This window comes from Ailuropoda melanoleuca, chromosome 10, assembly GCF_002007445.2.
Source record: "Ailuropoda melanoleuca isolate Jingjing chromosome 10, ASM200744v2, whole genome shotgun sequence".
NCBI classification, from domain to species: domain Eukaryota; kingdom Metazoa; phylum Chordata; class Mammalia; order Carnivora; family Ursidae; genus Ailuropoda; species Ailuropoda melanoleuca.
In genome coordinates this window covers 17,405,016-17,432,813 of record NC_048227.1, presented here as the reverse complement: position 1 = coordinate 17,432,813, position 27,798 = coordinate 17,405,016, and the positions used below count along the sequence as shown (strand labels likewise).

Below are 27,798 nucleotides of genomic sequence, written 5' to 3'. Positions count from 1 at the left end.
TAGGAACAGATGTCTTACACAGCCAAGCCACCACTCTATCTGTGAGGCCGCCTGAAGTTATGGTTTATAGGCTCCTTTTACTCCCTCTGGCACATTCCCTGCTTAACCCCTCATGACCTGGATCTGTTGAAACAACTCTGGGCACCTGGCCACCTAATCCAATGGCCTTTTCTTGGAGACATCTGTCTCCACCTCCCTGAGTCCTATCACGAGGCTGACCACCCCATTCTCCCTAAAGCCCTCCAAATCCCTGGCTCTGTGGCCTTTCCGCGCAATCTCTGCCTACCCCACACTAGTCCCCAAGCTTCCACACCTGTTTGCTCCCTCAGCTTCTACGTGAATGTCTCAAAGGCAAATAAGCTAGAGCAGATGAGTGATGTGCCTGTCACCCCAAACGGGCTCCCCCTTTTATATCCCTATGGAAGACACCATCATCCACTCCTTCTAATAAAGCACCTCTCTCTGCCTTGTCCCACAAATACCATCCATCACTAGGCCATGTGGTGTTCAGCTCCCGAATACATCGCAAGCTAATCCACCTCTCTCTCCCGCACGCGTGAAACTCCACCGGGGCTGCAACTGTCCCTCTCTGTTCATCACTAAAAGCCCCAGTACTTATCCGCACAGCACCTGGTACGTGACAGATACTCAATAACCACCGAATGGGTGAATAAGCGAGCAAATCCCATTTTACGAACTGCAACAGGGGGGCTCAGTGAAGGGAAATGAGTGGTGCAAGGTCACCCCGGGTGTGTGTGGGGGGGAACAGCCAGGCCTCAGCCCCAGGGCGGTTCCCGCACCCACAGTCCACTCTGCCGGAAGCCCAGGCTGGGCTCCACTGCCTGAGGCCCTCCGCCTTACCTGACAGCACCGTGAAGACAGCTGCGAAGGCGTTGAGCTTGAGCCCGTCGATGACATTGCTAGAGTGGAAGAGCTCGAGACACATGAGGCTGAAGCCAACCACCAGCAGGAGGATATAGAGCACCTCGGAGACCACCGACAGCCACAGGACCCCTGCACGACAGGGGCAGAGCGGCCGTGAGATGAGGGACGCAGCAGGGTGGCCCCGCCCCGTGTACCTTCCACCCCACGCCCATCGGTTGGGGGACCCAGATGAGGACCGCAGTTCTAGGGTGCGTCCTGATGACACAGCGGATCACGGCCACGTCCTCCGCCCCAGAACTGGCTCAGGCGCCCAAGCCCAAGTCAGTGGGAGCCCGGCACTCTCGGGGTGACGCTTACAGTGCGGGGACCCCTTCTGACCGGACGGAGAAACCACCGTCCTGCAGTGGAGTCTCTCTCTTCTCATCTGGTGGATGACTGCTCCTGGGAGCCATCTGATGGCCCTGAGGGCACGCGCCTTGGGATGAAGCAGACACTTGTTTCTGAGCAGAGTGACGGGAGGGTGACATCACCGGGCCAATCACCAGCCCTGAGGGCTTCCTTGTGGTTAAACGGGTCAGGGCTGCGTTCTCTGTCACCCGCAGCTACGAGCATACACCTACATTTTCATCAGCCCTGTACCCTCCTCCACTTTTTTCTAGAAACTACTGTAGCTCCTAACGCAGCTTCAACTTCGTGGCTGTCCCCGGAGCAGCCATGTTCTAAAGAGGGCCTCCCTTCCTGCACATAGTTGATTGGTCCGATGTTATCATGTGACCTAGGATTGGCCAATCAGAGCCCTTCCCTAGCATCCGCGCTTGGAAGCACAGAGGTGAACAGGAAAACCCGCTCTGATGAGTGTGTGAGCCTTCTGACAACATGAGCACCCGGTTCCAGCCGTTCCTGTCTGTAGGCACACTGCCCCTCTGTCCTTCCAGTGATTTGGCTCCTCAAATCTTTGTATACCGTCTGCTACCACAGCTCCCTTTTCTCCCCAAATTTTCCAATTTAGTTTGCCATCATTTGTCCCCTAGTTTAGGGGGGCATCTTCTGCTCCTCCCACCCCACATTACCCCCCCCCCTTCTTCCTACATGGCTTTCATTTGGAGAGGCCCTTCCCTCCTCTCGGTCTGCGTAGTTCAGTTGCATCTGACACATCCTGGCTCTGCGTTCGGGCACATGACTCCTATCTAGCCAATCAGAGCTTCAGGACCCCCTGACCCTAGTCATTGGTTCAGGGATGAACCTCTCTATGCCTCTGTTTCTTCACCTATAAAACAAGGACAATAATAACACCTATTTCATAGTGTTGTCATGCTGTGAGGAGTCCATTAGACAGCCATGTGAAGAGCTTGTGTTTAACATCTAGTGACAGATCATTTTGTGCAATATTGCTATTGTTGTATGAGAGGTACGTGTCCCCACTGTGTCCCAGGAAATGGAGCCCAGAGGCGCTTGAGTGAGGTCAAGCCTGGAGAGACAGTCAAGAGGAAGAAATGCAATTATGGGAGCAGATCAGATTTCTGAGAAAAAGGATGGGCAGAAGAAAATGAAACACATCACATGACTTACCTTCCAAGCCACCCCAACCAGTGTTAGAGCAAGGCCCATGCTTTAGAGAAGGGGCTATGGACCAGGCCTGGCCAGTCAGAGAGGAACATATGACCCAGGTCGGTTCAATGAGAGTCAGCCAGAGGGCTTTTGCTGGAACTATTGGCAAAGAAAATTCCTTTCTTTCTACTAGGTTTGAGCCTGGGAGGGTGGAAGGGTGGAACTGACTGGGTCACCAAGGGGCAAGGGCCTTCCTGAAAGCAGAGCCAATGCCAAGGAAGGCAGAGCTGAGATGGAGGAGGATTGTGTCCTATGACATTGTTTGAGCGCCTGGATCCAGCCATGCCTGAAGCTCCGAGTCATGTGTTCTTTCAATCACATGAACCAGTTAAGCCCTTGTCTTTGCCTAAGCCATTTTGAGGTGGAATTTCTATCCCTTACAACAAAGAGTCCAGATCGTCAGCTTTTCTGTTCTCCATACCTGTCAAACATGTCCTTCCTACCTCTCTGCCTTTATAAGATTGTTCCTTCCACCGGGAATGTCCTAGGGACATCCAATATATACTACTTACTGAATGAAGAGAACAAACAGAAAATTCTCAGTCCTTATCTGATCCCGGATGAAGAATTCAGATTCTGAAACACCCACTATCATTCCTAGCACAATGGGCTTTTAGAGCTGTGGAGAAATTCTTTTTTTCTTTTCTTTCTTTTTTTTTTTTTTTTTTTTTTTTTTTTTNTTTTTTTTTTTTTTTTGGCTACAAAAATACCACATCTCCTGGGCAATCCCTTGGATTTCTGTAAGAAAATAATGTGCTCTTGGCAGCCTGGATATTGTTAAAACACCCCCTGGCATGGCACACTCATAGCCTCTGAGGCCCTTCTCTGGCCCAAGGCCCACCAAGGCAGCAGGGAGGAAGGCCAGAGATGTGGGGCAAGCTGAGCCACACTAGGAGGGCAGCAGCTCCTGCAGAGGCCTGGCCTCCCTCCCGGCAGCCTTCACCTCTAGCTGCTGTTGCCCTGGTGGCATGCGGAGGCCGCCGCTCACCATGGTTGCTGGTGCTGCGCACTGACTCAGTGCCTCCCCCACTCCCAGCACCCCTACTCCCCCCCCCACCCAGGGGGGTTGCTCTTATCCCTGCCCACATNAGGAGGGCGGCAGCTCCTGCAGAGGCCTGGCCTCCCTCCCGGCAGCCTTCACCTCTAGCTGCTGTTGCCCTGGTGGCATGCGGAGGCCGCCGCTCACCATGGTTGCTGGTGCTGCGCACTGACTCAGTGCCTCCCCCACTCCCAGCACCCCTACTCCCCCCCCCACCCAGGGGGGTTGCTCTTATCCCTGCCCACATGGGCCCGGCCAGGACTCCACCCCTCCCACCTCCCCTCACAGCAGCAGCTGGCTGTGCACTTTCAGATGCGCTGAGAGGCGGGTGGGCCGTTAGGGGCCGAGATGCTCAGAAAATAAGTAAGTTAACTGTGGGGAAACAGGCCCCAGCATCTCCAATGCCTGGTTAGGGTTACTTAGGCTTCTTATTCTCTCCAGATTTATTTCCCTGTCCTGCCTGCCCCCATTCCCTTACCACTCTCCCCTGGGGCATTTCCTCTGTACATGACTTACACGGGACTCCTCATCTCGGTGTCTACTTCTGGGGAATCTGACCTCAGACGCTGGCATTCATCTGTTAACCTCCCCACACCCTTACGAGGTAGTAGGTAGCACCCACTTTGCAGCTGAGCAAACTGAGGTTCAGAGGGACTAAGCACGTGGGCTGCGCAGCTAGATAGTGGTACAGTCTGGCCTCAAACCCAGGCCTCTCTGACTCCAGGACCCATCATGGCTATAAGCTGGCAGCTGGAAGAGCCATTTTGAAATCCTATCATTCTCCGCCCTTGGCCTGGTCAGAGGGGCCCGTTTGGTTTGGGGGACGCAGGATTCCCTGGCCACGGCTCTCATCTCCATGCTCTCCGGCATGCCAAGCAACTCCTGAACCAGGATTCCTGCAAGGGGGTGGCCACCGAGTGTGATGGGGGAGGGGTGGGCTTCAGTCCTCTGTGATCCCGAGGCCAGCTGGCCACCAGGTGTTGCGGGGAAGGAGGTCACAAGGAAGAGCAGACAGGTGTTGAGGGCTTCGGAAGCCAGTCTGTGGAAGGTGTCTTTGACCCATGAGGCAGAGGCAGGCAGAGGCCCGTGGGGCCCTCAGCGTCTCAGCAAGGGAAGGACCCCCGTCAGGAGGCCCGCTCTGGAAGGATGTGTGGGTGGGGTGGCCTGCTGGAGGTCTCTGCTGCGCTCCGAGAGAGACGATGGTGGCCTGCCGTGGCCACGGTGGGGGTGAGCACAAGCGGAGAACCCGATCACTCCGGAGGCATGGGCTCAGTGGACTCTGACCACGAATGTGGTGGCAAAGGACAGGAAGGAGTCCAGAGTGGGGCCACTTGTCCAGCTTGGGCAATGGAGCAGACGGTGAATGTTCTTCACTGAGAATGGGGTGATGCTAAGGCAGGAAGACAACGAGGTTCCACATCAGTTGCAGGACCTCAATGGGCTGTCCGTGACATAGCGGGAGCTCGGGCAGTGACAAGCGGGCATCAGCGAGATGTGGGTACTCACTCAATATCTACCCTGACTGTCAAAGCGATGGTAGCTGGAGGCACAAGGGTGGTTGACGCGAAGAGAACATGGAGCAAGAGAGAAAAGGGTGAGAGATGGATCCAGGGGAACATTGGTACTCAAGGGGAGGGGTGCTGGGGAGAGGGCTGCAAAGGCTGACACCGTGGGTGCCCCACTGGCCGCTGCCACCGTGCTTCCGCGCACACTGCCCCCTGCTGGCACAAGGCCCTCTGGGGTCCCCAGAGCCCACTCCCTACCTTCACCCACCTTCACAGCAGGCTGGACTGGGGGGGCCATGACACCACCCTCCACCCCCAGCTGCAGCCCTCAACCATTGTCTGATGTGAGCCGCCAAGTACCCTAAGTGGGTAACACTGGGGGGTGCCATCCACACATCTGTGTTTCCTACCAGGGAGAGGTGGTATGACACCTGTCTCGGCACAACACTAAATTGTCTGCATCAAAAAGTGAAAAAGCTACTCAGTTCTCTGTTATTTTTAAAATTCTTACCACCTCAATCAAAAGAGTCTCTCTGTGGTGCTAATGTGTCCTTACCACCTTTCTACCACTCGTTAATTGTTTAAAACTGAGAGAGGGCTCAGAATCTGTTCCTAGGCAGACCTGAAGGACATTGAGACAATGTCCTTCAGGACTGGTGATTCTCCACCAACCCCATCCTCTCCCGTTCTCCCCCAGCCACTGCTCTCTGCCCTTCTCTGCCCTGCTTTGTGTTCCAGGGGCCTGACTCCTAGGACTGCACCCCCAGGTTCCCTGGCCATCTGGATGAACAAGGAGGGGCACCGGCTAGAAATCGGGGGGTGGGAAGAGGAAGTCAGTGTTTCTGTGCCCTGCCCCTTCTCTGGCAGAGGCTTCATTCTCTTCCTAGGACCACAGCTCCCAAGGTTTGTGGGAGCCAAGCAGTGGCAGCTCCTACACTGTTCCCACCCTTTCTCCTTCCCACCCAAGGCTGGTAATGGCTCCCCTCTGTTGCCAGCCTTTGGGGGCCTCCAATTCTCTTGGCCCTTCCCATACCTCGCTAAGGACTTTTTCATTAAAGTGCCTTCATTTGAACCATTTGGGGGATTCTGTTTCCTGCAGGGACCCTCCCTGACATGTCGTGGTTTTTGGCAAGGGAGCCAATTAGAGCAGCGATCTGAGCCAGGGGTCTCAGTGTGAGCCCCAACCCGCAGCCACACACGGGAACATGCGATGCTAATTCGTGGACCTTGGGACCTGTCTGTGTCGTAACGAGCTCTCCAGACGATGCTGACGAACCCTGAAACATGGGCACCACTGATCAAAAGGTCCCTTTCTAATGTACGCGTAAGAAAGTGAGGCAATTTCAGGGGCGCCTGGGTGGCTCTGTCAGTTAAGCGTCCAACTCTTGATTTCTGCTCAGGTCATGATCTCAGGGTCGTGAGATTGAGCCCCAGGTCGGGCTCCGTGCTGGGCATGGAGTCCGCTTGAGATTCTCTCTCTCTCCCTCCCTCTTTGCCCCTCCCAACCCCCTAAAAAAAAAATGAGTCAACTTCAGAAGAAGATTGAGTCAATGCTCCCACCCCCCTAAAAAAAAGAAAATGAGTCAACTTCAGAAGAAGATTGAATCAATGGTAGATGATAGGTGCTGGCGTCTGGCAAACACAGACAAGGTGGAATTTGGATAATGAAACATCGGGAATCACCGCATAGGGCCTGGCCCGCAATCAGTGCTCATCACGATTATTCGTTTTATGGATACAAGCGCGTGTGAATAAAGGAAGTCAGAAAGGACAGTGGACTGGCAGCCTCTGACCAGGATGATGGGGTCTTGCCTTGGTGACGCCCAGAAAGTATCAGTAATCACAGAGATGATTGTTTTGAGTCTCTGAAACTTGGCACGAATGCCTCGATTTGCAGCCGAGAACTGGTGACCTCCCAGGGCAGAAGAAATGAAATGGCTTCTCATCAGGTACGGGGCCGTGGGGTGACAGGTAATCCTGTTAGCTGCACTTTTTGCCTTTTTAAAAAACAGCTTCATAACAGCAACTCTGACCCTCCATTGATGGAATTGATGGGTTTGCCAGAACAATTTCCCTTTCGCCCTGGTCCCTCCCTTGCTCAGTTTCCAGGGCCTGTTCGGCTGAGTGGGAAATCACAGGTGGGAACCGTGTCTTGGGTGTACGATCTTGGCTGGGGGCCTTATCCCTCTGTCCCTCGGTTTCCTGATTTGAAAAATGGGCATAATAGACTTGTCCTGAGCATTAAATGAGACAATATCTATAAATCACACCAGCCTGACACTTGGGAAGTATTCAAGAAAGCTAAGTGTTACTATTACTTCCTAATAAGTATCATTATGAGCAATTAGAATAATTATAAGTGGCAGTGGGGCACAGGTATGAAGAGCACGGAGCCAGGCCGGGTCACCTCGGTTGATGCCCAGCTCTGCCAGGCACTAGCTGGGAGACGGGGCAAGCGGCACGCTCCCACTGAACCTGTTTTTTCACTTGAAAATGGGGGATAGATATAGTACCCACTTTGTGAGCCGTGTGAGGACAAAGTGAGTTAATTGATGAGTAAAGTGCTTAGGGCAGTGCCTGGCACACAGCAGGTGTTCCATAAGCGCGAGCTGTTACTATTATTGTCTTTGTTGTTATTTCCATGGGACGTGGCCAAGGAGTGGGCAGCCTGAAACAAGTGGCTCCCAGCCGCTGGACAAATAAAACCCTTCTGGGGAGCAGAGGGGAACTGTTGCGAAATCCCGACGCACGGTGGCATTTCAAGATAAAACATTTTCCCCCCAAATCCATCAGTTTAATATGTCAAATCAATAAGTCATGCGGTAGCTGCTGGCTGTGGGCTCGGAGACACGCCCCCTGAAACCCAGCATGTTAAATCATGTAAATGACGTGGGCCAGGACCTCTGACAGCCGCTGTTTGAGGAATGTCAATACTGAAGCTCAGAGGCGGGGATGGTCAGGGGCCGGGAAGAGAAGGCCAGAGGCCTTGGGGACCTGCAGGGAGGGGTTCCAGAGCCCACGGAGCCCCCCCACCCTCCATCTGCAGATGAGACGTTAGCCCAGAGAGGAGTTAGGATGTGCCCACATCACAAAACCGGTTGAGGGCAGATTGGGGTGGGGAGGAGGGGGCCCATACACCTCCCGACTGCTTGATGTTGCAAGACTGGGGAGACAGGTAGCCCTCTGAGAGGCACAGGGGTTGAGGGGTGGGGGGGTGGGGGGAAAGGAGCTGCCCCGAAGAAGAGCTGTGGCGAGACGGATGGATGGTGGCTGCACCGAGTGTCAGCAGCCCTGAGCTCCAGCCGACGCTGCGGGACCTCTGAAAGGCCCCTGTGCCTCTACGGGCCTCAGTTTCCCTCCCAGGAAAACAAGTGGATTCTCAGACAAGCTGCCAACAGGCCGAATCCAGCCCACAAAAATGTCTTGTTTGGCCCACACAGTATTTTAAAAATATCTGAATTCATTATCAACATTTAAAAATAGGAGACTTCACATACAATTTCATCCAGGTTTCTGGACTCGTGTGCAAAACGGGTGCCTGCGCAACATGGGACCCGCATCCCCAGAGGATGCTGATTGTGGGGCTGAGCCCCTCAAACACAGCACGGACCCTACCTGGTTCCCTTCACCCTTTCGTGGCTCCCGCCCACGCTCTGGTGAGTCTGTGAGTCTATAGCCCCCTCTATACAATGATGTCCAAAGCCATTTTCTCTCCCTGACTCTCTACAGCGAAGTAACATTTTAAAACCTTGCATGGTCCTCATTGATATCTCCATGTAGGAGTGAAATATCCAGCAAACCCTCACCATCCAGCTGGCCTCAGGGATAAGGGAGGTTCCAGCAAATACCACGCCACCCCACCCCACCCCACCCATGAGGGTGCCAAATTTCAAAGAGTGAAATTAAAAGGAAAGACAATTCAGCTCTAAAAATATGCGCACATCGATATAATGGAGCCAGAGCACGGGTCTAAGAGCGATCCCCGAGAGTCATCTTCTCCACCCCAGCCCCACATCCTTTTCACGAAGGCCTGAGAAGACTGGTGAGTCGCCAGTGTCACGGCACCAGGAATCTTCCTTCGCTGAGTCAGACAGAACCTTTTAGGCTTGGACTGGGGGTCATGGTGGCAATCTTCAGCGGCCACTCTTGTAGGATGTGTAAAAACGTTGGGTAACAGAGGGCTTGGGACGAGAATGCCATTCAAATGCCAAACAGTGTGAAGTTCTGGAAACACGGAGCCTGGGTGGGACTGTTTTCTGCATCACCGTCTTTTCTAGAGCATTCCTCTAAAGCTTCGCGGGGGGTCCACACACCAGCAGCAGCTGCAGCCCCTGGAAGCCTGTGGGAAATGCAGATTCTCAGTCCACACCCAGACCTGACTGACTCAAGGTCTGCATTTTCACCATCTCCCCAGCTCTCCGGATGCACGTTCAAGTGTGAGGAGCGCTGTTCTAGAGGATGAAGGTCTCATGCCCCGATGCGGCATTCGATGCCCTTGACAGGTGCGTGCGTCCTGAGCAGCCCTGCCCACCTCCAACCCTCAGCATGGCTGCTTGCCGAACATTCCATGCCTCTTGAGCCTCAGGTTTGGCCCCAGCCCCCAAAATAGTGTCCTTTCTGGGGTCGCCCGCTTCTGAATAACATCCTGCAAAGATCTCCACATCCTCGTTTCCGGAACATGCCAACATGTTACCTTACAGGGCAGAAGGGACTTTGCAGATGTGATTAGGATCTTGAGATGGGGACGTTATCCTGGATTATTTAGATGGGCCCCATGTAATCACGAGCATCCTTATAAGAGGGAGGCCAGAGGGGCGCCTGGGTGGCTCAGTTGTTAAGCGTCTGCCTTCGGCTCAGGGCGTGATCCCGGGGTCCTGGGATCGAGCCCCACATCAGGCTCCTCCGCAATGAGCCTGCTTCTTCCTCTCCCACTCCCCCTGCTTGTGTTCCCTCTCTCGCTGGCTGTCTCTCTGTCGAAAAATAAATAAAATCTTAAATAAAAAAAAATAAAAGAGTGAGGCCAGAAGGCCAGAGTCCGGAACAGAAGATGGGACAACAGAAGCAGAGGTTGGAGTGATATGGGGTTAGTCATGAGCCAAGGAATGCAAGCAGCCTCCAGAGGCTGGAAAAGGTGAGGAAACGGGTTCTCACGTGGAGCCTTCAGAAAGGAACGCACTCCTGCCTTGTAATTGATTTTAGCCTCATAAGGCTCATTTCGGAATTCTGATGCCCAGAACTGGAAGATGATAAATCCACGCTGTTTCAAGTCATTAGGTTTGTGCTAATTTGTTACAACAGCCATGAGAAACTAATATACCTTCTTTCTTCAGAGATGGTCACCTCCTCCAAGAAGCCTCTCCTGACCACCCTAGCCCCCATTGTGGCCCCCAGACTGACCTCAGCAAAGAAGGCAGTCTCTCCACCACATCCAGGTAGATGCCTTGCAAAGGTGGAGTGAGCCTGTTCTTGGGGACAAAAAGGTCTGGATTTGACCTTGGATCTGGACATGTGGACAAAGAGGCCTGGATTTGACCTTGGATCTTTATCTAAACCTCTCTGAGCCTCAATGTCTTTGGCTATAAAATGGAATCAATGCTACCAAATTTACACGTCCTCTGGACAAATTAAATGAGATCATGGCTGCAAACGCCCTCCCCCTATCCGCCCCCCATCTGGTTCCTGGCACATTGTGGTCCTCAAATGTGGGTGTATCAAGCTGACACTCCGGTCCCAGAGAAACGAGTCCTTCTCTGAGCTCATAAGTGGACAAACCAGTTGATCACTGGAAAGGAATCTGACAAGGCCTTATTGCCACCAGAGCTCCACAAAGCTCCAGTCCCCATCAATTTAGAAATGACTCTAGCAGACATGCCCTTTAGAAACTGCTCTGTTGGAATCCGGGGACAGTCACTGAGCATTGGAGATGTGTCATGGTGACCTTGGCCTTCAGCATCACACTGCAGTGAGTTTTCTTCCTCTTTAGAGCCCAGAACCTGGCCTTGGAAATTAACTCGGGCCCAGAGGCTGGGGCCTGGGGAGGGTGCTGGTAGGGGGAGTGTACTGGGAAACGCTGAGACAGCTGAGGTTGGGTTCTGGCCCCCAGCCCCACACTGGCCCCCCATTGTCTTGGACAAGTGCTCTCATGTCCCTGGGCCTCCCCTTGTCCCCAAATGGGGCTGCTGTGCAGGCAAAGGAAACAGAAGAGGGGAGGTCAGAAGTTGCAAACTGGCCCAAAGACAAGTTTCTGAGATTGTCTTGTTGTTTCTTGTTTCTTGTTGTTTTCCGGGTTTTTTTTGTTTCCTCTCTGTGTCTGTCGGCCTCTCTCTGTGTGCATCTCTATCTTCCTCTCTTGGTATACGTGGTATTTTTAAGATTTTGAATTAGATGCCAACATTTAAAAATGGGAAAACCACATGAAAATCTAGATTCTTGTGGAAACCCGGCAGGCCAGGGCCATACTGCCACACAAAAACATTGGCTAGAGCCAAGGGGTGGCTACTCCCACAGGCAGGGCAGGCGCTCTGCACTTTGCCGCACTCCCCACCTTTCCCTATAGTATCCTACCTCAGAGGTGGATGGCTACAGCTCAGGGAATCACCCCCGAGGGGAAGCAGAGTCCTTTACAATGGAGCCTGGAGAAAGTAGTGAGATGAAAAGAAGCCAGGCGTATGCACTCAGGGGACAGAAATGGTCAGGGCTCAGGGAAGATGCCAGCCAGGAAAGGCACTGCATCAGAAGGGCCTCCCAGATGCTCGCTGGTTCTGACTCCGCTGCCAGGCGGGAAAGAGTAGGACCCTTGAGAACACCTCTGTGAACATAAAGTGGAGCTGGTCACTGTGGAAGGGAGGAAAGAGGAGAAAGTCTTCCCCGCTGTGAGATAGTGGTGTACCCAGTGCTTAAGGCATGGCCCAGGAGCCGGACCACCCAGGCAAACCCCAGCTCTGCTACTGCCTTGCTGTGTGGCCTTAGGCAAGTTACTTCACCTCTCTGAGCCTCAGTCTCCCTACCCACCTCTTGTGAGAATTAAAACATGTCAAGAGTCATAACCAAGGCTTAGCTCATGGTGGGACCCAATAGGTGCTAGCTGTCCCCATTCAACAGATGAGAACAGTGAGGCTTGGAAAGCAGGAGAAAAATACTCATCTGTCTCAAGCCTGACAAAGCCAGGCTGGGTGGGTGGTGGGGAGATACTGTCAACTGGTTTATCCGGATTCAGTATTTGCCCAGGACCCCAAGACTAGCTGTGCTCTAGCCCTCTGCCCTTTGCCTCCCTGTTCCCTTGCTGAATCTGGGGTCCCCTGTGGCCCCAGTGGCATCTGACCTGCCCTCCCTGATCCTGACCTCGAGAGCAAGGGTCCCTTCTGCCTTAACTCACCTGAAAAAGAGCAGTCACTGCAGCAAACGTATTTCCCATCAGGTACTATGGCGGATGCAGAGGGGAACAGGACTTGGATCTAGCCCTCTGGGAACCCCAAATTTAACCTCAGGGGTGAGACACACCTCGATAATGACCATGTTATAATATGTCATCCAGGGAGTGGCAAGCACTGTGCTGGGCCCCTGCAAACAGAAACCCATCTCATCCCACGACTATGACATGAGTGCTATTATTACCTCCAAGTTATGGAGGGGAAACTGAGGCACAAAGCTGTTAATTACCCAGCCCAGGGTCACAGCTAGTAAGTGGCAAAGCTGGGATTCAGAGCACAGCCAGGCCAGCTCTCCTCCCATGACAAGCCTAGCTGGCCTCAAAACCCTATGTTCCAGTGGAGAAAAGGGCACATCCTGGTGCCCTTCCCCCCACTCGGGTAGCCTGGCTGGTTCCTTCCAACAAGCACTCGAGATAGGTGCTACATCTTACAGGTGAGGACACGGAGGCACAGAGGAGGAAAGTAATTTGCCCCAGGTCCCACAGCATTGGCAAGTGGCATCCAGCTTTGCCTGAGTGCTGCCCCCCCTCCCCGCCCACCTGCCTCCAGCTCTCTGAAGGGGTTCTGCACCTTTTCTGTCTCTAGGACATCTGATGAAACCTAAGGACTCTTTCTCTGAATAATGTTTTTAAATGCATAAAACATACATAGAATTGCAAAGGAAACTAATTATACTGAAATGGAGTTACCAAGACATTTTTTTTAAAAGTCAGATGTATAATATTAACCTACATGCTTCTTTATTAATGCATGAAATAACAAGGTCTAATAACTCCCATGGCTTCAAAGCAGCGAGGAGGGACATGGTATTTTCGAGATGTGTACAAACCCTGTAATGTGTCATGAAAACTCTGATTCTGATCGGCAACAAGGTCCCAGGTAGGGCTAGGAGGGAAAATGCCGACTGCCAATTAGAGGCTACAAGAGTAGAGATGTAATATTTTGCCACCCAAATTCTTGGATCCCCTGAGTTCTGTCTGCTGACCCCTTGGTAATTTCCAGGTTGAAGGAGCGGTTCTCAAATATGCAAGTGCTCGCGAAAATGCACATTCCCAGGCTGCACCCATGGAAGCTGATGCCACAGATACGAGCAGAGGCTGGGATCCACATTTTGAACAAGCACCCCTGGTCGTTCTGCTGCATGGCCCACATTCTGAGAAGGAGGGATCTTTTAAAAATGTAAATGCCATTCATATATCTCGAAATCAGGAATTGTGATGCCTCTGGCTTTGTTCTTCTTTCTCAAGATTGCTTTAGCTATTCGGGGTCTTTCGTGGTTCCATACAAATTTTAGGGCTGTTTGTTCTAGTTCTGTGAAAAAGGCTGGTGGTATTTTGATAGGGATTGAATGAAATCTGTAAACTGCTTTAGGTAGTAGGGACCTTTAAACAGTATTGGTTCTTGCAATCCATGAGCGTGGAAGATCTTTGCACTTGTGCCATCTTCAATTTCTTTCATCAGTGTTTTATAGTTTTCGGAGTACAGGTCTTTTACCTCATCAGTGAAGTTTATTCTTAGGTATTTTCTTCTTTTTATTTTTGTACTTTATTCTTTTTAGTGCAATTGTAAATGGGAGTGTTTCCCTTCTCTTTCTGCTATTTCATTATTAATGTACAGAAATGCAACAGATTTCTGTATATTGATTTTGTATTCTGCAACTTTACTGAATTTATCAGTTTAGTAGTTTTTTGGTGGAGTCTTTCAGCTTTCCTATATATAGTATCACGCTACCTGCAAATAGTGAAAGTTTTACTTCTTCCTTACCAATTAGGACGCCTTTTATTTCTTTTTCTTGTCTGATTGCTGTGGCTAGGACTTCAATACTATGTTGAATAAGTCTCTCCCTTGCTGTAACCTTCTGGAGATTTCCCATTGCACTTGAAATAAACCTCAACTCCCCACCTGGCTTTCAAGGTCCCACCAGGATGTCAAACCACTGCACACCCTTGAACGTCCTCTAACCCACCCCACTCCACCTACCTCAGGGCCTTTGCACTTGCTGTGCCCTCTGTCCAGAATGCTCAACCCCCAGCATTGCTTGATTGACTGCTTCCCAGCTCAGAAGGCACTGACAGCTCCATCTAAAGTAGCTACCACCCCCAACACACACATCACTTTCTACCCTTTGCCCTGTTTTATTTTTCATTATTTGAAATGGTGTTATCTCCTAGTTTACTTATGTGTGGCCTGCTCCCCCTCCGTAATGAGAGCCTCACGTGGGCAGAGATTTTGTCTGGCATGTTCAGCTCTGTCTTTGAGAACAATGTCTAGCACGGCACAGGAGGCACTCAGTAAATATTTGTTACATGAACAAATGAAGAAGTGATACAGGCAAAGAGGACAAAGAGGCGGCCAGACTCCTTCAGCAGCAAAGCTAAGAGAGGAAAGTAATCCAAGAAGGAGGAGCCATGTTGTGAATGCCACTCAAAGGTCACGGGGAATGAGGATGGAGATGGGAAAAGTCCACATGCTTTGGAGATCTGGGCCTTTCTGTGTGCAGAGAGGGAGGCAGGTTCCTTCAGAGGCCGATGCCAAGGGGAATGGGACTTTGGGGGCTGGGATAGGTGCGGGTGATGAGGCTGGCAGTGTAGACCCCATGGACTTTGGTGGTGGGAATCAGCAGGCCCGGGGAGGTTTGCTCAGAGGAGGGAGAAGGGGAGGGAAGCCAATCTGGGGGTTGGTCATCTGGCTTCATTCAGTGAATTATTAATTCAGTTTCAATGGAGAGGGACAAGGTGGGGACAAGAGCAGGGCTCTAGAGCCAGACATAGTGGGTTCAAATCCCACCTCCTCCACTTAGCAGCTCTGTGATCTGGGCAAGTTATGTAAATCTTGCTGAGCCTCAGTTTCCTCATCAGTAAAATGGAATGCCAACAACACCCACCTCAAGGGTTATAGTGTGGACTCGTGGCCTATGTGGACACAGGGCCCCACTGTGGCTCGGTGCTGGCTCTGCACCAGACCCGGAATACCACCTGGGCCGGGCTGGGGAGTCTTGGGAGTTTCTGGAGGAGGGTCCAGGGAAGGCAAAGCAGACCAAGAGCAGGGCTTAGGACCGCGAGCATGGCTGGACCACAGAGGCCAAGTGTGAAGGCCAGAACTGGGCAGAGGAAGCCATTTTATCCCGAGGGCAATGAGAGCAGGGGGAGGCCTCCTGCAGGGGGTGGTCAGATCTGGGTGTCCACAAGATCATGCTGCCCGTCCCTCAGAGAGAGCAGGGAGGAACAAGACTGGAGTCCACACTGACCTGTGGGGAGACCACGGTGGGATCCCTGAAGGCAATGGTAGAATGTGAGGCCAAGGTAGCCGCAGACAGTTCAGCCCTGAGGACCCCAGGTCACACTAGTCTGACATGTGTTCCACAAAGACAAGTACCTAAGGTGGCCCAAACTCCTACCCGACTCCATCAACCCTTATTCCCACCACTCCATCGCAGCGATGGTCACAGAACCTACTCACAGTGCGAGGTGGGGAGGGGACTTGAGCTGCTAAGACTCCCTTCCAGGGGCTCCAACTGTCCCCCCCCTCCCCGGGGGACCAATTCTTGCAGAGCAGGCCAGGAGTCTGGGGCTCAGTAAACAGACTTCAGCAGCCATACCCCTCCCCACACTGCCATCTTTGGAAGTCCTGAACTCAGGAGGGCCCCAGCCAAGACAGAGGGACTCTGTGGTCCTCCATGAAGCCACTCTGAGTGTCCATGACAGCTGGCTCAGCATTCTCTCACCTGTTGGGGTCAGCAGCCACCTGTGCAATGGCCTTTAACTCCCCCCATCTCTCCCGACCTCATCTCCTACCCTCCCGCCCCTTGCTCACACCCTTCGAGTCATATCGGCCTCCTTGCTATTTTTAAATGCTCAGGCACACTCTGCCTCAGGACCTTTGCACTTGTCATTCTCCCTGCCTAAAACACTCTTCCCCTGGATCTCCCTCCCCTCCTCTAAGTTTTGCTTAAATGTCATTTCTTAGTGATGTCTTCTGATCCCACCATGTCAAATTGCCAACAACCCTCCCAGCATTCCCTAGTCCCCTTCCCTTTTTATATTTGTCCCTAGCATGTATCCTCATTCAGCAGCCAGAAGGATATTCCTAGAATGCAAACCAAATATCCTTCCTGTAAGCCCTTCAATAATCCAGTGGTTTCTCATCACACTCAAGTTCCTCCCAGGACCCTAGGCGATCTGCCCCCATCCACCTGTCCAGCCTTTTCCATCCACAAACATACCAAACTCATTCCTACCTCAGGGCCTTTGCACATGCTTTTTCCACCTTGGCAAGGAACTCAGGTACGAGAAATCTCTTACTTTCCTCCCCTAAATAAAGGCACAGTCCCAGTAATAAATGGAAACTGTCAGCTTCCATGTCAGGAAGATGACACGACCTGGTGGCAGCTGCAGCCGTTTCCGGAGCAGCCCGCTACTGGGATAAAGGAAGAGGCTGCAGCTTGGCTCTAGACAACTGGTGGGAGTACGCGCCCGAGGTTGCTAGATCTTCCAACTTTTCAGAAGAAGCCAGAAATCCTGACTTTTATGTGAAATCTCTGCATTTTGAAAACATCAGCAATGCGGTCTAATGTTTTCAAACATCATGTGAGTCAACTAAACACAGCTGAGCGGTGGCAGGGCCCTAGGATGCCAGTTCCCAACCCTTCCCAGAACGCAGACACCCAGTCATAACTGAGTTCACTGCACTTCATTTTCCAGATGGTAAAAATCTGTGCCAGAGAGGGCACAAGAATCGAACAAGGTCACATAGCCCTGCAAGACAGTGGACTCCGACCCAGGACTTCTGATTTTTCGCCACAGACACGTAACTCCTACCATACACCAGGCTAGACCCCGCAGATTGGAAAACGCTATGCAAGTTCATGCCAGCATCTTCAAGGCATGGACAGTATAAGGGGGAAAAAATGTCTGTGGGCAGAAATCTTTTAGGGCTTATCCTTGAGGGTGCAGGAAGGGCTATTCTAGAACAAAGGATGGGCTTCCTCGATCTGAGCAGGATATTCCTCTTGGCAGGGGGGGGAAACTAATGCATGATTCTTCCCTGAGTCTCCCTTGCACTCAGAATCTCTACTTATTACACTAGAGCCAGACGACCTCTTGTCTCTTGCCCTTCCCTCCCCCCACCACCTTGGCCAAAAGGATCCTGGTTTTATCACTCCAGCAGAAGAGTCTAAAAATAATCCAGACTCGCCAACTTCAGGGGTGTATTCTCTCATCTGGGAGGCACCCACAAAGCTTTTGCCAATATAAATGGCATTTCCTTTGATATTTTTAAAGATCAGAGAATCCAGGAGCATATGCAAGCTGGGTGGGCCTTTGAGATCAGAGCTCCCAAATGCCTCGCGTTTCAGGTTAAGGAAAAAAAAGAAACTTTCTTAAGGAGGCCCAGGAGGTTAGGTTTCCAGATAATTCACAAAAGAAGAAAGAAACGTCGTTAAAATCATATGGAAAAATAGATTCAGCCTCATCAGTAATAACATTTACATTAAAACATTCTTGAGACAGCACTTCAAACTGGGAATACTGAGCAAAGGTTTTTCAGGTAAGAGTTTCTGGTAAAAGGTGATGAAGGGAAGGTGGGTTTGCCCTGCAGGAACATTTACTTGTCCCTCAATGGCCATGCCATTCCCCTGCTTCTCAGGCCCCCATGCAGATAGGAAGGGCAGGGTGACTTGTCCTGGCCACCCGGCTCTGAGCAGAAATATGTGTCACTTTTGAGAAAATGCACAGGAAAAGCTTTTAAGAAAAGCACAGACATGTGACCTCTCTGGCTCTCACCCCCGCCTATGTTGAGATGTTGGCCTGGGACCCTGAGAGACCAGGTTTGCTTCAGCTTCTGCACCTAGTTGTTCCCTCTGGAAAGTTCTTTCCTTCTTATCCTCACATGGCTGGCTCTCTATCTCCATTCGGGTCTCAACTAAAATGTCAGCTCCTTAGACAGGACCCAGAAAGGCCCCAATCTATCCACCAATTCAATCTTTCTCTCCCCAGACCCTCCCCCACCCCCACTCTGCCATCTTCCTTGTCTTTCCTGCAGCTTCCCCACTCTGAAAGGACCATATCCTTGGCTCAGTCTCCTCATCTGTGAAATGGGCCGCTGGACAACAGTTCCTAAGGGCCCTTCCCTCCTGAACGTGACTTCTGGGAGCCTGGTAGGTACGGACACCCCGTCTCCACCACCACTCCCCTCTCTAGTGCCCTGGACCAGCCCAGCATCCCTTTTGGGAACAGAACTGGCTTTTTCTTGCAGGGACCACTGTGCCCTGGTTTCCAGCCCTGGTACTGAGACGGGGCAGACCACCCCCTCCCAGTTCCAGTGGGGCTGTGACCCAGGCCGTGGTGATGGTTCCGGGATGAGCGTGGCACTCAAGCCCGGCCAACCGGAGCCAGTCCCGGGCCTTTGCTGAAACATCTGGTTAGGAGGTGTTCCCTTGCCAGCACTGGTTGCTCAGCCGGGGAGGACGGAGACATGGAGCTGAGGGGGCCTCCCATGGCGACTAGGTAGCCCCCCTGAGAATGAGGCCGGCACAGGGAGGCCCAGCAGAGAGTCAGAAGCTGCCCGCTGAGAGCGCGGGATCCAGCTGTGCGAGGCCGATTCCCCACCCCTGACCACTGAGTTCACGGAGCCAGCAAATTCCTCCCTTGGCTCAGGCCTGTTGGCATGAGTTTTCTGTTCCTGCAGCCAAAACAGCCTCTAGCCTCCACTGTCCCTGGAAGGCTGGCTGTCACAGCCCCCGGAATGTTTGCTTATGGTTAGTGTCTCCCCGGGGCTCTGAGCTCCCTGGGCAGCGCCTGCCGCCTCTCTGCCCCTCCACTGCCACCCACAGCCTGGCCAAGCGACCAGAGGGAACAGAAGCTCCCAGGTCCGGGTCCTTAATTGGGGAGGTTTTCTGCCAGTCCTAGGAGCCTCAGACTCTGTGATCTGAGCAATTAACCTTTCTGCAGAGGCCAAGGCCAATTACATCCGGGGGGCCATCTGTGACATCCGCGTAGCCGACCGAGTGCCTCAGCCCGACTCCCTGTTTTTTATAGGACAAAAGTGGCATAATCAATATCTTCTGTCCCCACCTCTGTTGCCTTGGTCCAGGCCTGTGTCCTTTCTTGTGCTCGGAAGCGTCTCCTACCTCCTCCCCACTTCCCGCTGGCCCCTCCATTCTCCCCAGTCGTCCCCAGTGACCTCTGCTACCTGGTCGCCAGTGTGACCACTCCGCAGAGCTTCGACCCCCCTCAACGCCCTGTGTGGCAGGCTGCAGACATGGCCCCAATTCTTTGCCCCCCCCTTGTGTCTGTACTTTCGGCGCTACCCTCTGCGTGGACTTGGGGCTCAGCCATGTGATGTGCTGTGGCCAGTGGAGTGTTAATGGATGGGACCACGAGGTCATGTCCGGGGAAGCCTGCTGGGGGATGGGGGACCCACAGAACAGGGCTGAGTCCTAACCACCCCAGCTGAGGCCAGCCTCAGTCAGCAACACTCAGCCTGTGCCTAGACACCTGAGCAACCCAGCCACGGTCAGCAGGACACCTAGCCAACCTCCCCACGGGCTTGAACTGCCCCTGGCCGTCCCCACATACCCGCGTGGGACGCGGTTCATAGGCAGCGTTCCTGTGGCAAGAGATAACGGACTCCTCTTCCAATCCCCTCACACACCTCACACCTTTGCCATTGCTCTCCCGTCTGCCTGGCAGGCCCTCCCCATCCCCATTCCGGTGTCCCCAGCCAACTCCTATGCATCCTTCAATACCCAGCTCAAGTGCCTCATCCAGTGCAAGCCTACAGTAATGCCTCTTCCCACCCCACCCCAGGCTGGAGTCAGAGAGTGTGGGTCAAGTCCTGGCACCATCGCCATAGCTCTGGGGGCTTCAGGCCCACCACCTCACCACGCCAAACATCAGCCTCCTGGCCTGAAAACCGGGATGATGGCAGCAGCCCCAGCTTCACAGATAACCCGTGGGATGGGCTGAGCACAGTGTCTGGGGTGTGGTAAGTGCACCATACATCGAACTGTTATTCCTGTTGCCGCAATGTCATTATCTGCCTCCCTTATGAGACTGGGGGCCTAGAAGTCAGGACCCACACCCCATTCACCACTACCTGCCTGCAGTCCTGTCCAGAAAGGGCGAGTCTAATAGAATGATGCAGAAGGTCTCACGGCACCACCATGACCCCGCCCTGCCCCCTGCTCTGGACAAGCCAGTGCTGCTGAGTGTCTGAAGAGGGCATGGGCAATCCCATTTCATTGCTAGGAAAACCAAGGTTCAGAGAAGCAATGCAACTTGTCCATGATCACAGAGCAATTAAGTGACGTACCCCCTTACTCTTCCCTCCTGGTCTGATCTGCATTTGGGACAAAGATAAATGCCGTGACACCCAAGAAAATGATTTCTCTTCAAGAGAAATAATAACAGCAACAGTAATACAGCTAGTATTCCAAAGCTATTGTTAATGTTAATATAAATATAATTATTATTATTTACTATTTTATTGGTGCTGTTCTAATCAATCTATTTCAACCGATTCAATCTTTACAATGTACTATGATTATACCCATTTTATAGTCAGAGAAACTGAGGTACAGAAGGTTCATGGATTGTTCAAGGTCACACAGCTGCTAAATATCAGAGGTGGGATCGGAACAGGCTCCCTGGGGCTGTAGAGGCTTCTAGAACCTGAGGTGGAAGGGCTCTTGTGGAGGACAGGACCCTAGAGGTTGAGACGGCTTTCCAGCATCACTTCAGCCTGGGACTAGTGCCCTGTCCTGGGCCCTGCCTGGCCATCCCAGCACTGCCTCCAGGCTCAACCCCACCCCTGCCTGAGCCCCATCAGCCTGAGAGCTGGCATTACAAGAACTGCATACATAATGATCCCCAGTCTTCCCAGGAGAGATGCCCGGACATGTACAGTACAGGTCCATGCACTTTGTCCACCTGCTCTCCCCAGTGGAAGCCTGCCTCTGTCTCCCCGAACTCTCCAGTTCCCTGCCTGGAGCCCCAACACTCTGTGTACATCCAGCCACCTCCCCCCTGCAGCTGCCAGACCCTGACACCCCCATCAGCCTGATGGGACTCTCAGAGTTTCCTGGCAGCCCGAATCAAGAGTGCCATTTGCGTAGCCAGCACCGTCTGGCCCCTCTCCTGTCTAGCCCCGTTTCCTCTTACTCCCTCCTCTATCCTCTTTACTCCAGCCATACGGGTCTCTGCCGCTTGGCTCCTCTGTGAACATACTAGGCAGGCTCCTGCCTCCGAGCCTTTGCAACTGCTGATCCTGCTGCCTAGAACATTCTTCCACAAGATACCCTCATGGCTTGTTCCTCCACCGCCTTCAGATCCTTGCTCAAACGTCACCTTGTCAGTGAGGTCTGTTCTGGTCACTCCGTCCGACATGCAAACACCCACCTATAGCCCCTTCGCCCTTCACTCTTCCCCACACTCTACCACCACCTAATAACAATTGGTAATTGACCACTCATTTTTTGGGGTGCTTGTTTCACTCTTCAAGAGTGTAAGCTCCGTGAAGACAGTGATTTCTATTCCTTTTATGCACCACTGTCCCCTAGCATCTTGACCCCTGCCGAGAACACGGGAGGCATTCGATATTTGTCAAATAAACAAATGATTAGCTTGTCAGCTTTGATTTCAAGCTATAAGGCCACCTACTAACTGCTGTGTGTTGGGGGGGGGTGTTAGGCTGGGGCTTGGTCAGTTCCCACAAATCCTAGGAGGGTCTGACAGCCACCATCCTTGCACCCCAGCTCCCAGCATGCCCACGGTCCAGGTCCACTAAAGGTAAGACAACTGGCATTAAGCCTAAAGGCCTGGTTTTCACATCTTTTGCCTTCACAAAGGAGGTAAGGTAGTATACTCAGTAACAATATGAAGATGAAAATTAGTACGCTGTGAAGATAGAAAGTCTTGGTGAACCATTGGTGAACCGAACCATTGGTGAACCATGAGAGACTATGGACTCTGGGAAACAAACTGAGGACTTCAGAGGGGAGGGGGATGGGGGAATGGGATAGACTGGTGATGGGTAGTAAGGAGGGCACGTATTGCATGGTGCACTGGGTGTTATATGCAAGATGAATCATGGAACTTCACATCAAAAACTAGGGATGTACTGTATGGTGACTAACATAATATAATAAAAAATATTATTAAAAAAAAAAGAAAGTATTGGTGAGACCATGGAACAATGGGAACTTTCATCCCATGGTGGAGGGAGTATGGGTTGAAACAATCACCTTCGAGAACAATGACTTTACCTAGTACATCTGAAGATGTTCAGATCTTATGACCCAATAATCCTGATAGCATTTGTGCACGTCAAAAAAATTCTTGCACCATAATATGGATTCAAGAGTGTTCAGAACACAGTTTGAAATAGAAAAAAAAACAAACCTGGAAATGAAATGACTACCAACAGTCTAACAGCTAAATAAATATGGTATATTCACACCATGGAATGGTATGTAGAACTGCAAAGAAATGGATTATGTCTACACACATCAACGTGGACAAATCTTAACAACAAAACGTAAGCAAGTTATAGAATAATACTTATACCATGATCCAATTAATCTGAAGTTCAAAAGTGAGCAAAACTATACAATGTATTGAGAGATACAAACTTGTGGTAAAACTAGTTCCCTCTGAAGGGAGGGTCTGGGGTCTGGGGTCTGGGTTTGGGGGACCCGGGGCTTCAAAGCTAATAGCAATGTTGCTTAAATTGGGGATTAGGACATGGATGTTCACTGCATCTTTATTATTGGTACTTTGAACTTATTTTTATAAATATTCCTTCCTTTTTCTATATTCAAATACTGGAATGTATCTGTTGTAATATTTAATAAAGTCATTTTTTAAAGGAAAACAGTAATTAAGCTAAGCTAGAGCAGGGATTGGCAAACTATGGCCCATGGGCCGAATCTGGCCCACCTCTTATTTTTGTAAATAAAGTTTTATTGAAACACAGCCACATCCATTTGCTTATGAATTGTCTATGGCTGCTTTCATGCAGGCCAATGCAGAGTTGAGGAATTGCAACAGAGACCACATGGCCTACAAAGTCAATATTTACGATCATATATTTGCTCTCTAGCCCTTTTTATAAAAAGTTTGCCAAACCCTAGGCTAGAGCAGTGAACCAAACACACGGACTGAACTTATTTATTTTAAAAAACAAAAACAAAAAAACTTTCTTACAAATTTTAAAATGTCAAAGTAATAATGCTCATTGTGAAGAAATCAAAAAATACAGAAACATGAGAAAATAAAAATTTTCCATATAAAGTCATCACCTAGCAATAAGCAGTGGTAAAATTTAGGGATATTTCTCTCTGTTTTGTTTTTTTTCCCACGCATATCTACCTTTCTCCCCCTCCGTAATCAGGAGCACACTGATTATGTGATTCTGTACCCTGCTGTGTTCACTTAATATCATCTCAGGAGCATTTTTCTGTGTGGCTTAATTACATTCAATTTTTGCTATTATTAAGTAATGATGTGATTAGTATCCTTGTACACACATTTTTGTTGACAATATGAAATATTATATAGTCATCCAAAATGAATTCTTCAAGGAATTTTAATGACATAGAGACTGTCACAGCTGCATTATTTATACCAGCAAAAAAGACTGGAAACAATATAAATTGCTTGGCACTAGGAGAACCGTTATGTGAACTTGGTACATCATTGGACGCGATATTCTGTAGTTCTGAAAGGTGATGGTCACGAAAAATGGGAAAATGGCCATCTTTCTGGGTCTCTGTTTCCTTATCTGATGTTTTTTTAAAGCATCTGACACAAATGAGCCTGGCTGTGCGTCACACCTCTGTGTCAGAGCTATTATTATTTAAAATAATAATATAAATATATACATGGGAGGGGGAGGGGACAACCAGGCTGATTGGACAGTTCTGCATCCTACCAGCTGCTCAATGTTTTGAAGATTGCCCCTGGCTACACTCACACCTAAGGAAAAAAAAAAACCAGAAAAACAAGTGTCTGGAAGGAGTCCTGCAAAGTGGCAGGTGGCACTCTTCCAGCTCAACGCTGCAGCCCTGTGATTACTGCTCCCGTGTCATTTGTGTGGTAATCAAAGGGCTGTGATCTCAAATGGGCTTCGAAGAGAACCTACCTGCAACCAAGCGAGGAGCAAATGGCTCCTGATTGCACACAGAACTAAGCCGCAACTACATAGGTATTGATTGGAGCTAAGGCCAAGCTTGAGTGACGGGGCAACCATTGGTGGGGACAGAGAAGCATTTCTTTCCCAGTGGAGGCGTGTGTGCACACTCGTGCACACGCACGCACACAACTGGTTTCAAAAACAGGAAGTAGGGAGAGAGGGGCAGGGCAGGGTCTGAGCACGTGGCACGCTGCCAAGGAAGCCTGGTGATTTGGGGGCGTTTGCCAGCCTTCTATTTCAGATATGAAAGAAATATTTGAAAGCAAAGAAATCCATGAACAGCAGAAGGCCTTGTGAGGCCATAAATAAAGATTGGGCATCCAGGACAGGGTAGTGAGCAAACAAATGACAGTGGAGAGTCACCCTGGCTTCCCGGGCTCATGGGCCCAAGCAGTCCTCATTTATTCCACAAACGTTGATTGAGCACCACGCCGGGTGCTGTTTGGGGTGCCGGGGGACATTGCTGTGAGCGCAACAACGAGTCTGCTCCCTTGGGGAGACTGAAAATTAACGAGCTAAAAAGTAAATGAGATCTTTTCAGATAGCGACGGGCATAGCAGAGTGGCTGAGGGAACAGACTGGTCAAAGGCACAGAGGAGGGCTGGGAGCAGACTTTGTTGAAAGCAGTTTAAAAGTCCAATTAAGCAGAGCACAGAGGCCTTTATCCGAGGCCAGAAAAAACAAGTGGAGCCAGACCACGGGAATTCTGGGGTGCCGGGTAAGAATCTGAACATTCCTCCCAAGGCAGTGAAGAACTCTTGCCATTTGAAGAAATGAGTATTAAGCCATCTGTTTGTTGCATATTGAATATAAAATTTATACCAGTCATCTTTTAGTTGTGAGGGCCAGAAAATACAACCCACATAGGCTTAAACAGAAGAATAATTTTATCAGCTGAAAGGTATAAAGGTCCAGCTGCAGGTGCGGCTGCACTCTGGGCTTGGTCCTCTATCTCTTGGCTCTACTTTCCACTCTGTGGCTTAGGTCTCCAGCTCCTTGCAGCAGCAAGAAAGCTGCTGGCAGCCCCAGGCCAGTGGCATGCTGGCAAGCTGGTTCTCAGGGGTTGTGGGGGGGGAAGCCCCTGGGCACAGGGCACAATCTCCTTCCAGGAGTTGCAGCAAACATTTCACTATCTCCCATAACCTCTGTACAGTCACGGATCCATCATTCTCCCCATTGCCATGGCTAGAGGACTATCGTGGTGAAGGCCTGGGTCTCATGCTCTGTCCTCAGCCCCAAAGCACATGGCTTGAGGATAGGAAGGGATTGGTGCCCAAGAAAAAAACCTGAATATGGTCACCAGAGGAAGGGAGGCTGGGTGGGAGGCAAACACGACAGACTGTTAGGACTGATGAGAAAATGGCCTTAAAACCTCTTTGTAAAGTGGGAAGCCCTGCATGAGTTCCCTAACTTGCCGGACGCTTTTATTCCTGGCTGGTGCTCAAGCGGATACATCTGACATAAAGACTCATAAAATGCTATGTCTCCCAGGAGCGTGCAGTTTTGAGATGAATGAGTCACGACTTCCTTTTCTTTACCCATGGCAGACATTGCTAATCGATCACAGCACTCTCCCACAGATCCTGGGCAACGCTCCCAATCCTTCTCCTCACAGCTGTCCAGGTAAGCACCGCCCAGTGAACAGAGAAGGCATGAAAGATGAAATCTCTTTGTTATCCTTGAACTAGTCTGATTCCATCAGGAACCAGAATGGAAACAGGCCCAGAGAAGGGAGGGGTGCGACTGGCCCATTTCACTGGGCAAGTTATCAGCAAAGCTTGAAGAGGCCCCTGGTCTTCCAACTTTTAATCAAACCTGGTAATATCCAAGATGCCTCATATGGAGGGAGGAGTCAGAAGCAAGGACAATTCGAGGGTGTGGGGATGCCCAAAGTGTTGATGGCTTCCCACTGCCATTGAATAAACGGCAAATTCCCTCCTACGGTCTACAGGGCTTTCCATAATCTGGCCACCTCCTTTTTGTCTGACTTCATCTCCTACTACTCTCCCCTCACCCTCCACGCCATTCTATCTTTCTGTTAATCAAAACGTGCCAAGTTCAGTCCCCACCCAGGGCCTTTGCAGGATCTCCCCCAGGGACCACGAAGATATTCATCAGCAGCTCCAGGCTAACAGCCCTCCAGCTTAGCCTGCAAGCCCAGCAGGAGAGCCTCGCTTTCTCAGTAAGTACAGCAAAACCCCAGAGCTGAGTCTCATGAGCCTGCTAGAACCCAGTGTCCACCATGGTAGCCAAAAAGATGGAAAGTTCTGAGTGGCCAGGCCCAGACCCCATGCCCAGCCCTGGAGCGTAGGGTCAGCCCCTTCCTGACCACACAGACTGAGAGTGATGGAGAATTGACAGCACAGTGGCAAAGGCAGGGGGGAGCAGGCTCCATTCCACCCTAGCTGATAACTTAGAGTCCATACACTTGGTTTTCACCCCGAAGTAGGAAAACCAGAGACAAGATGTTTAGATGCTTATTTTCCCCTAGCACCAAGAACAAAGGGTACAGAAGGGGATTTATCCTGTTTCTCCCAAAGAAGGTCCTTCTGACCCCACACCAAATGGAATTTCAGAGGAAGATGAACTGCGGAAATATTGAGGAATCTTGCCTGGCGGGAAGAAACTTCCCAAGACATGGTAATAATGTCCTCCTTTGAGGCACACTTGAGACCCTAGAGTGTCACTGTACTTCAAGAGGACAAAAAAAAAAAATCTCTCATTGTCTTATTTTAAGCTACCCTTGAGCCCTGAAGACCAGCACTCATATCCAGGCTCCTATAACATTCAGGCTTAGTGGTGCCACGATCAATTAGCAATGTCTGCCGTGGGCGGAGGAGTGGGGAACTGCGGGGACTGGCGGTATGCACGCTGTGTATTTGCTGACCCTAGTCTATGGACTTTCTTGGACTCTAGCACGGCTGCCTAAGGCCAAAAAGATCCCCACCTGGACCTGAGCTGTCAGCGCACCAGGCCGACTTAATTAAAGTGAGCAGAATTACTAAGTCATTATTTAACGAATGTAAAGAGGTTTCAGGAGTTGCTGGAAGCAGGCACTACCTCTGGGGGAACTGCTGTGCTTTCTGTCCTCCGCCCTGGTTGCACGGCCCTCTGTCTTTTATCATCTCTCCTGCTGTAAGTG

The 27,798-nt window shown here is 51.0% G+C and overlaps 1 protein-coding gene across 2 annotated transcripts in view; it reads right to left on the bottom strand.

The window, feature by feature from the left end:
- The window catches only part of GSG1L (GSG1 like), a 174,672-nt gene that overhangs the window by 91,038 nt on the left and 55,836 nt on the right, over positions 1-27,798 (bottom strand). Inside the window, exons 1-2 of one of the 2 annotated variants that reach the window (XM_034670209.1) lie at positions 1,243-1,260; positions 862-1,014 (exon numbers count right to left, since the gene is read on the bottom strand). In XM_034670209.1, the coding sequence (XP_034526100.1) occupies positions 862-946 (85 nt within the window). In that variant the 5' untranslated portion in view covers positions 947-1,014; positions 1,243-1,260. Of the gene's footprint in view, positions 1-861; positions 1,015-1,242; positions 1,261-27,798 lie in introns of those variants that run through there. The other variant, XM_002926591.4, reaches the window with a different exon arrangement.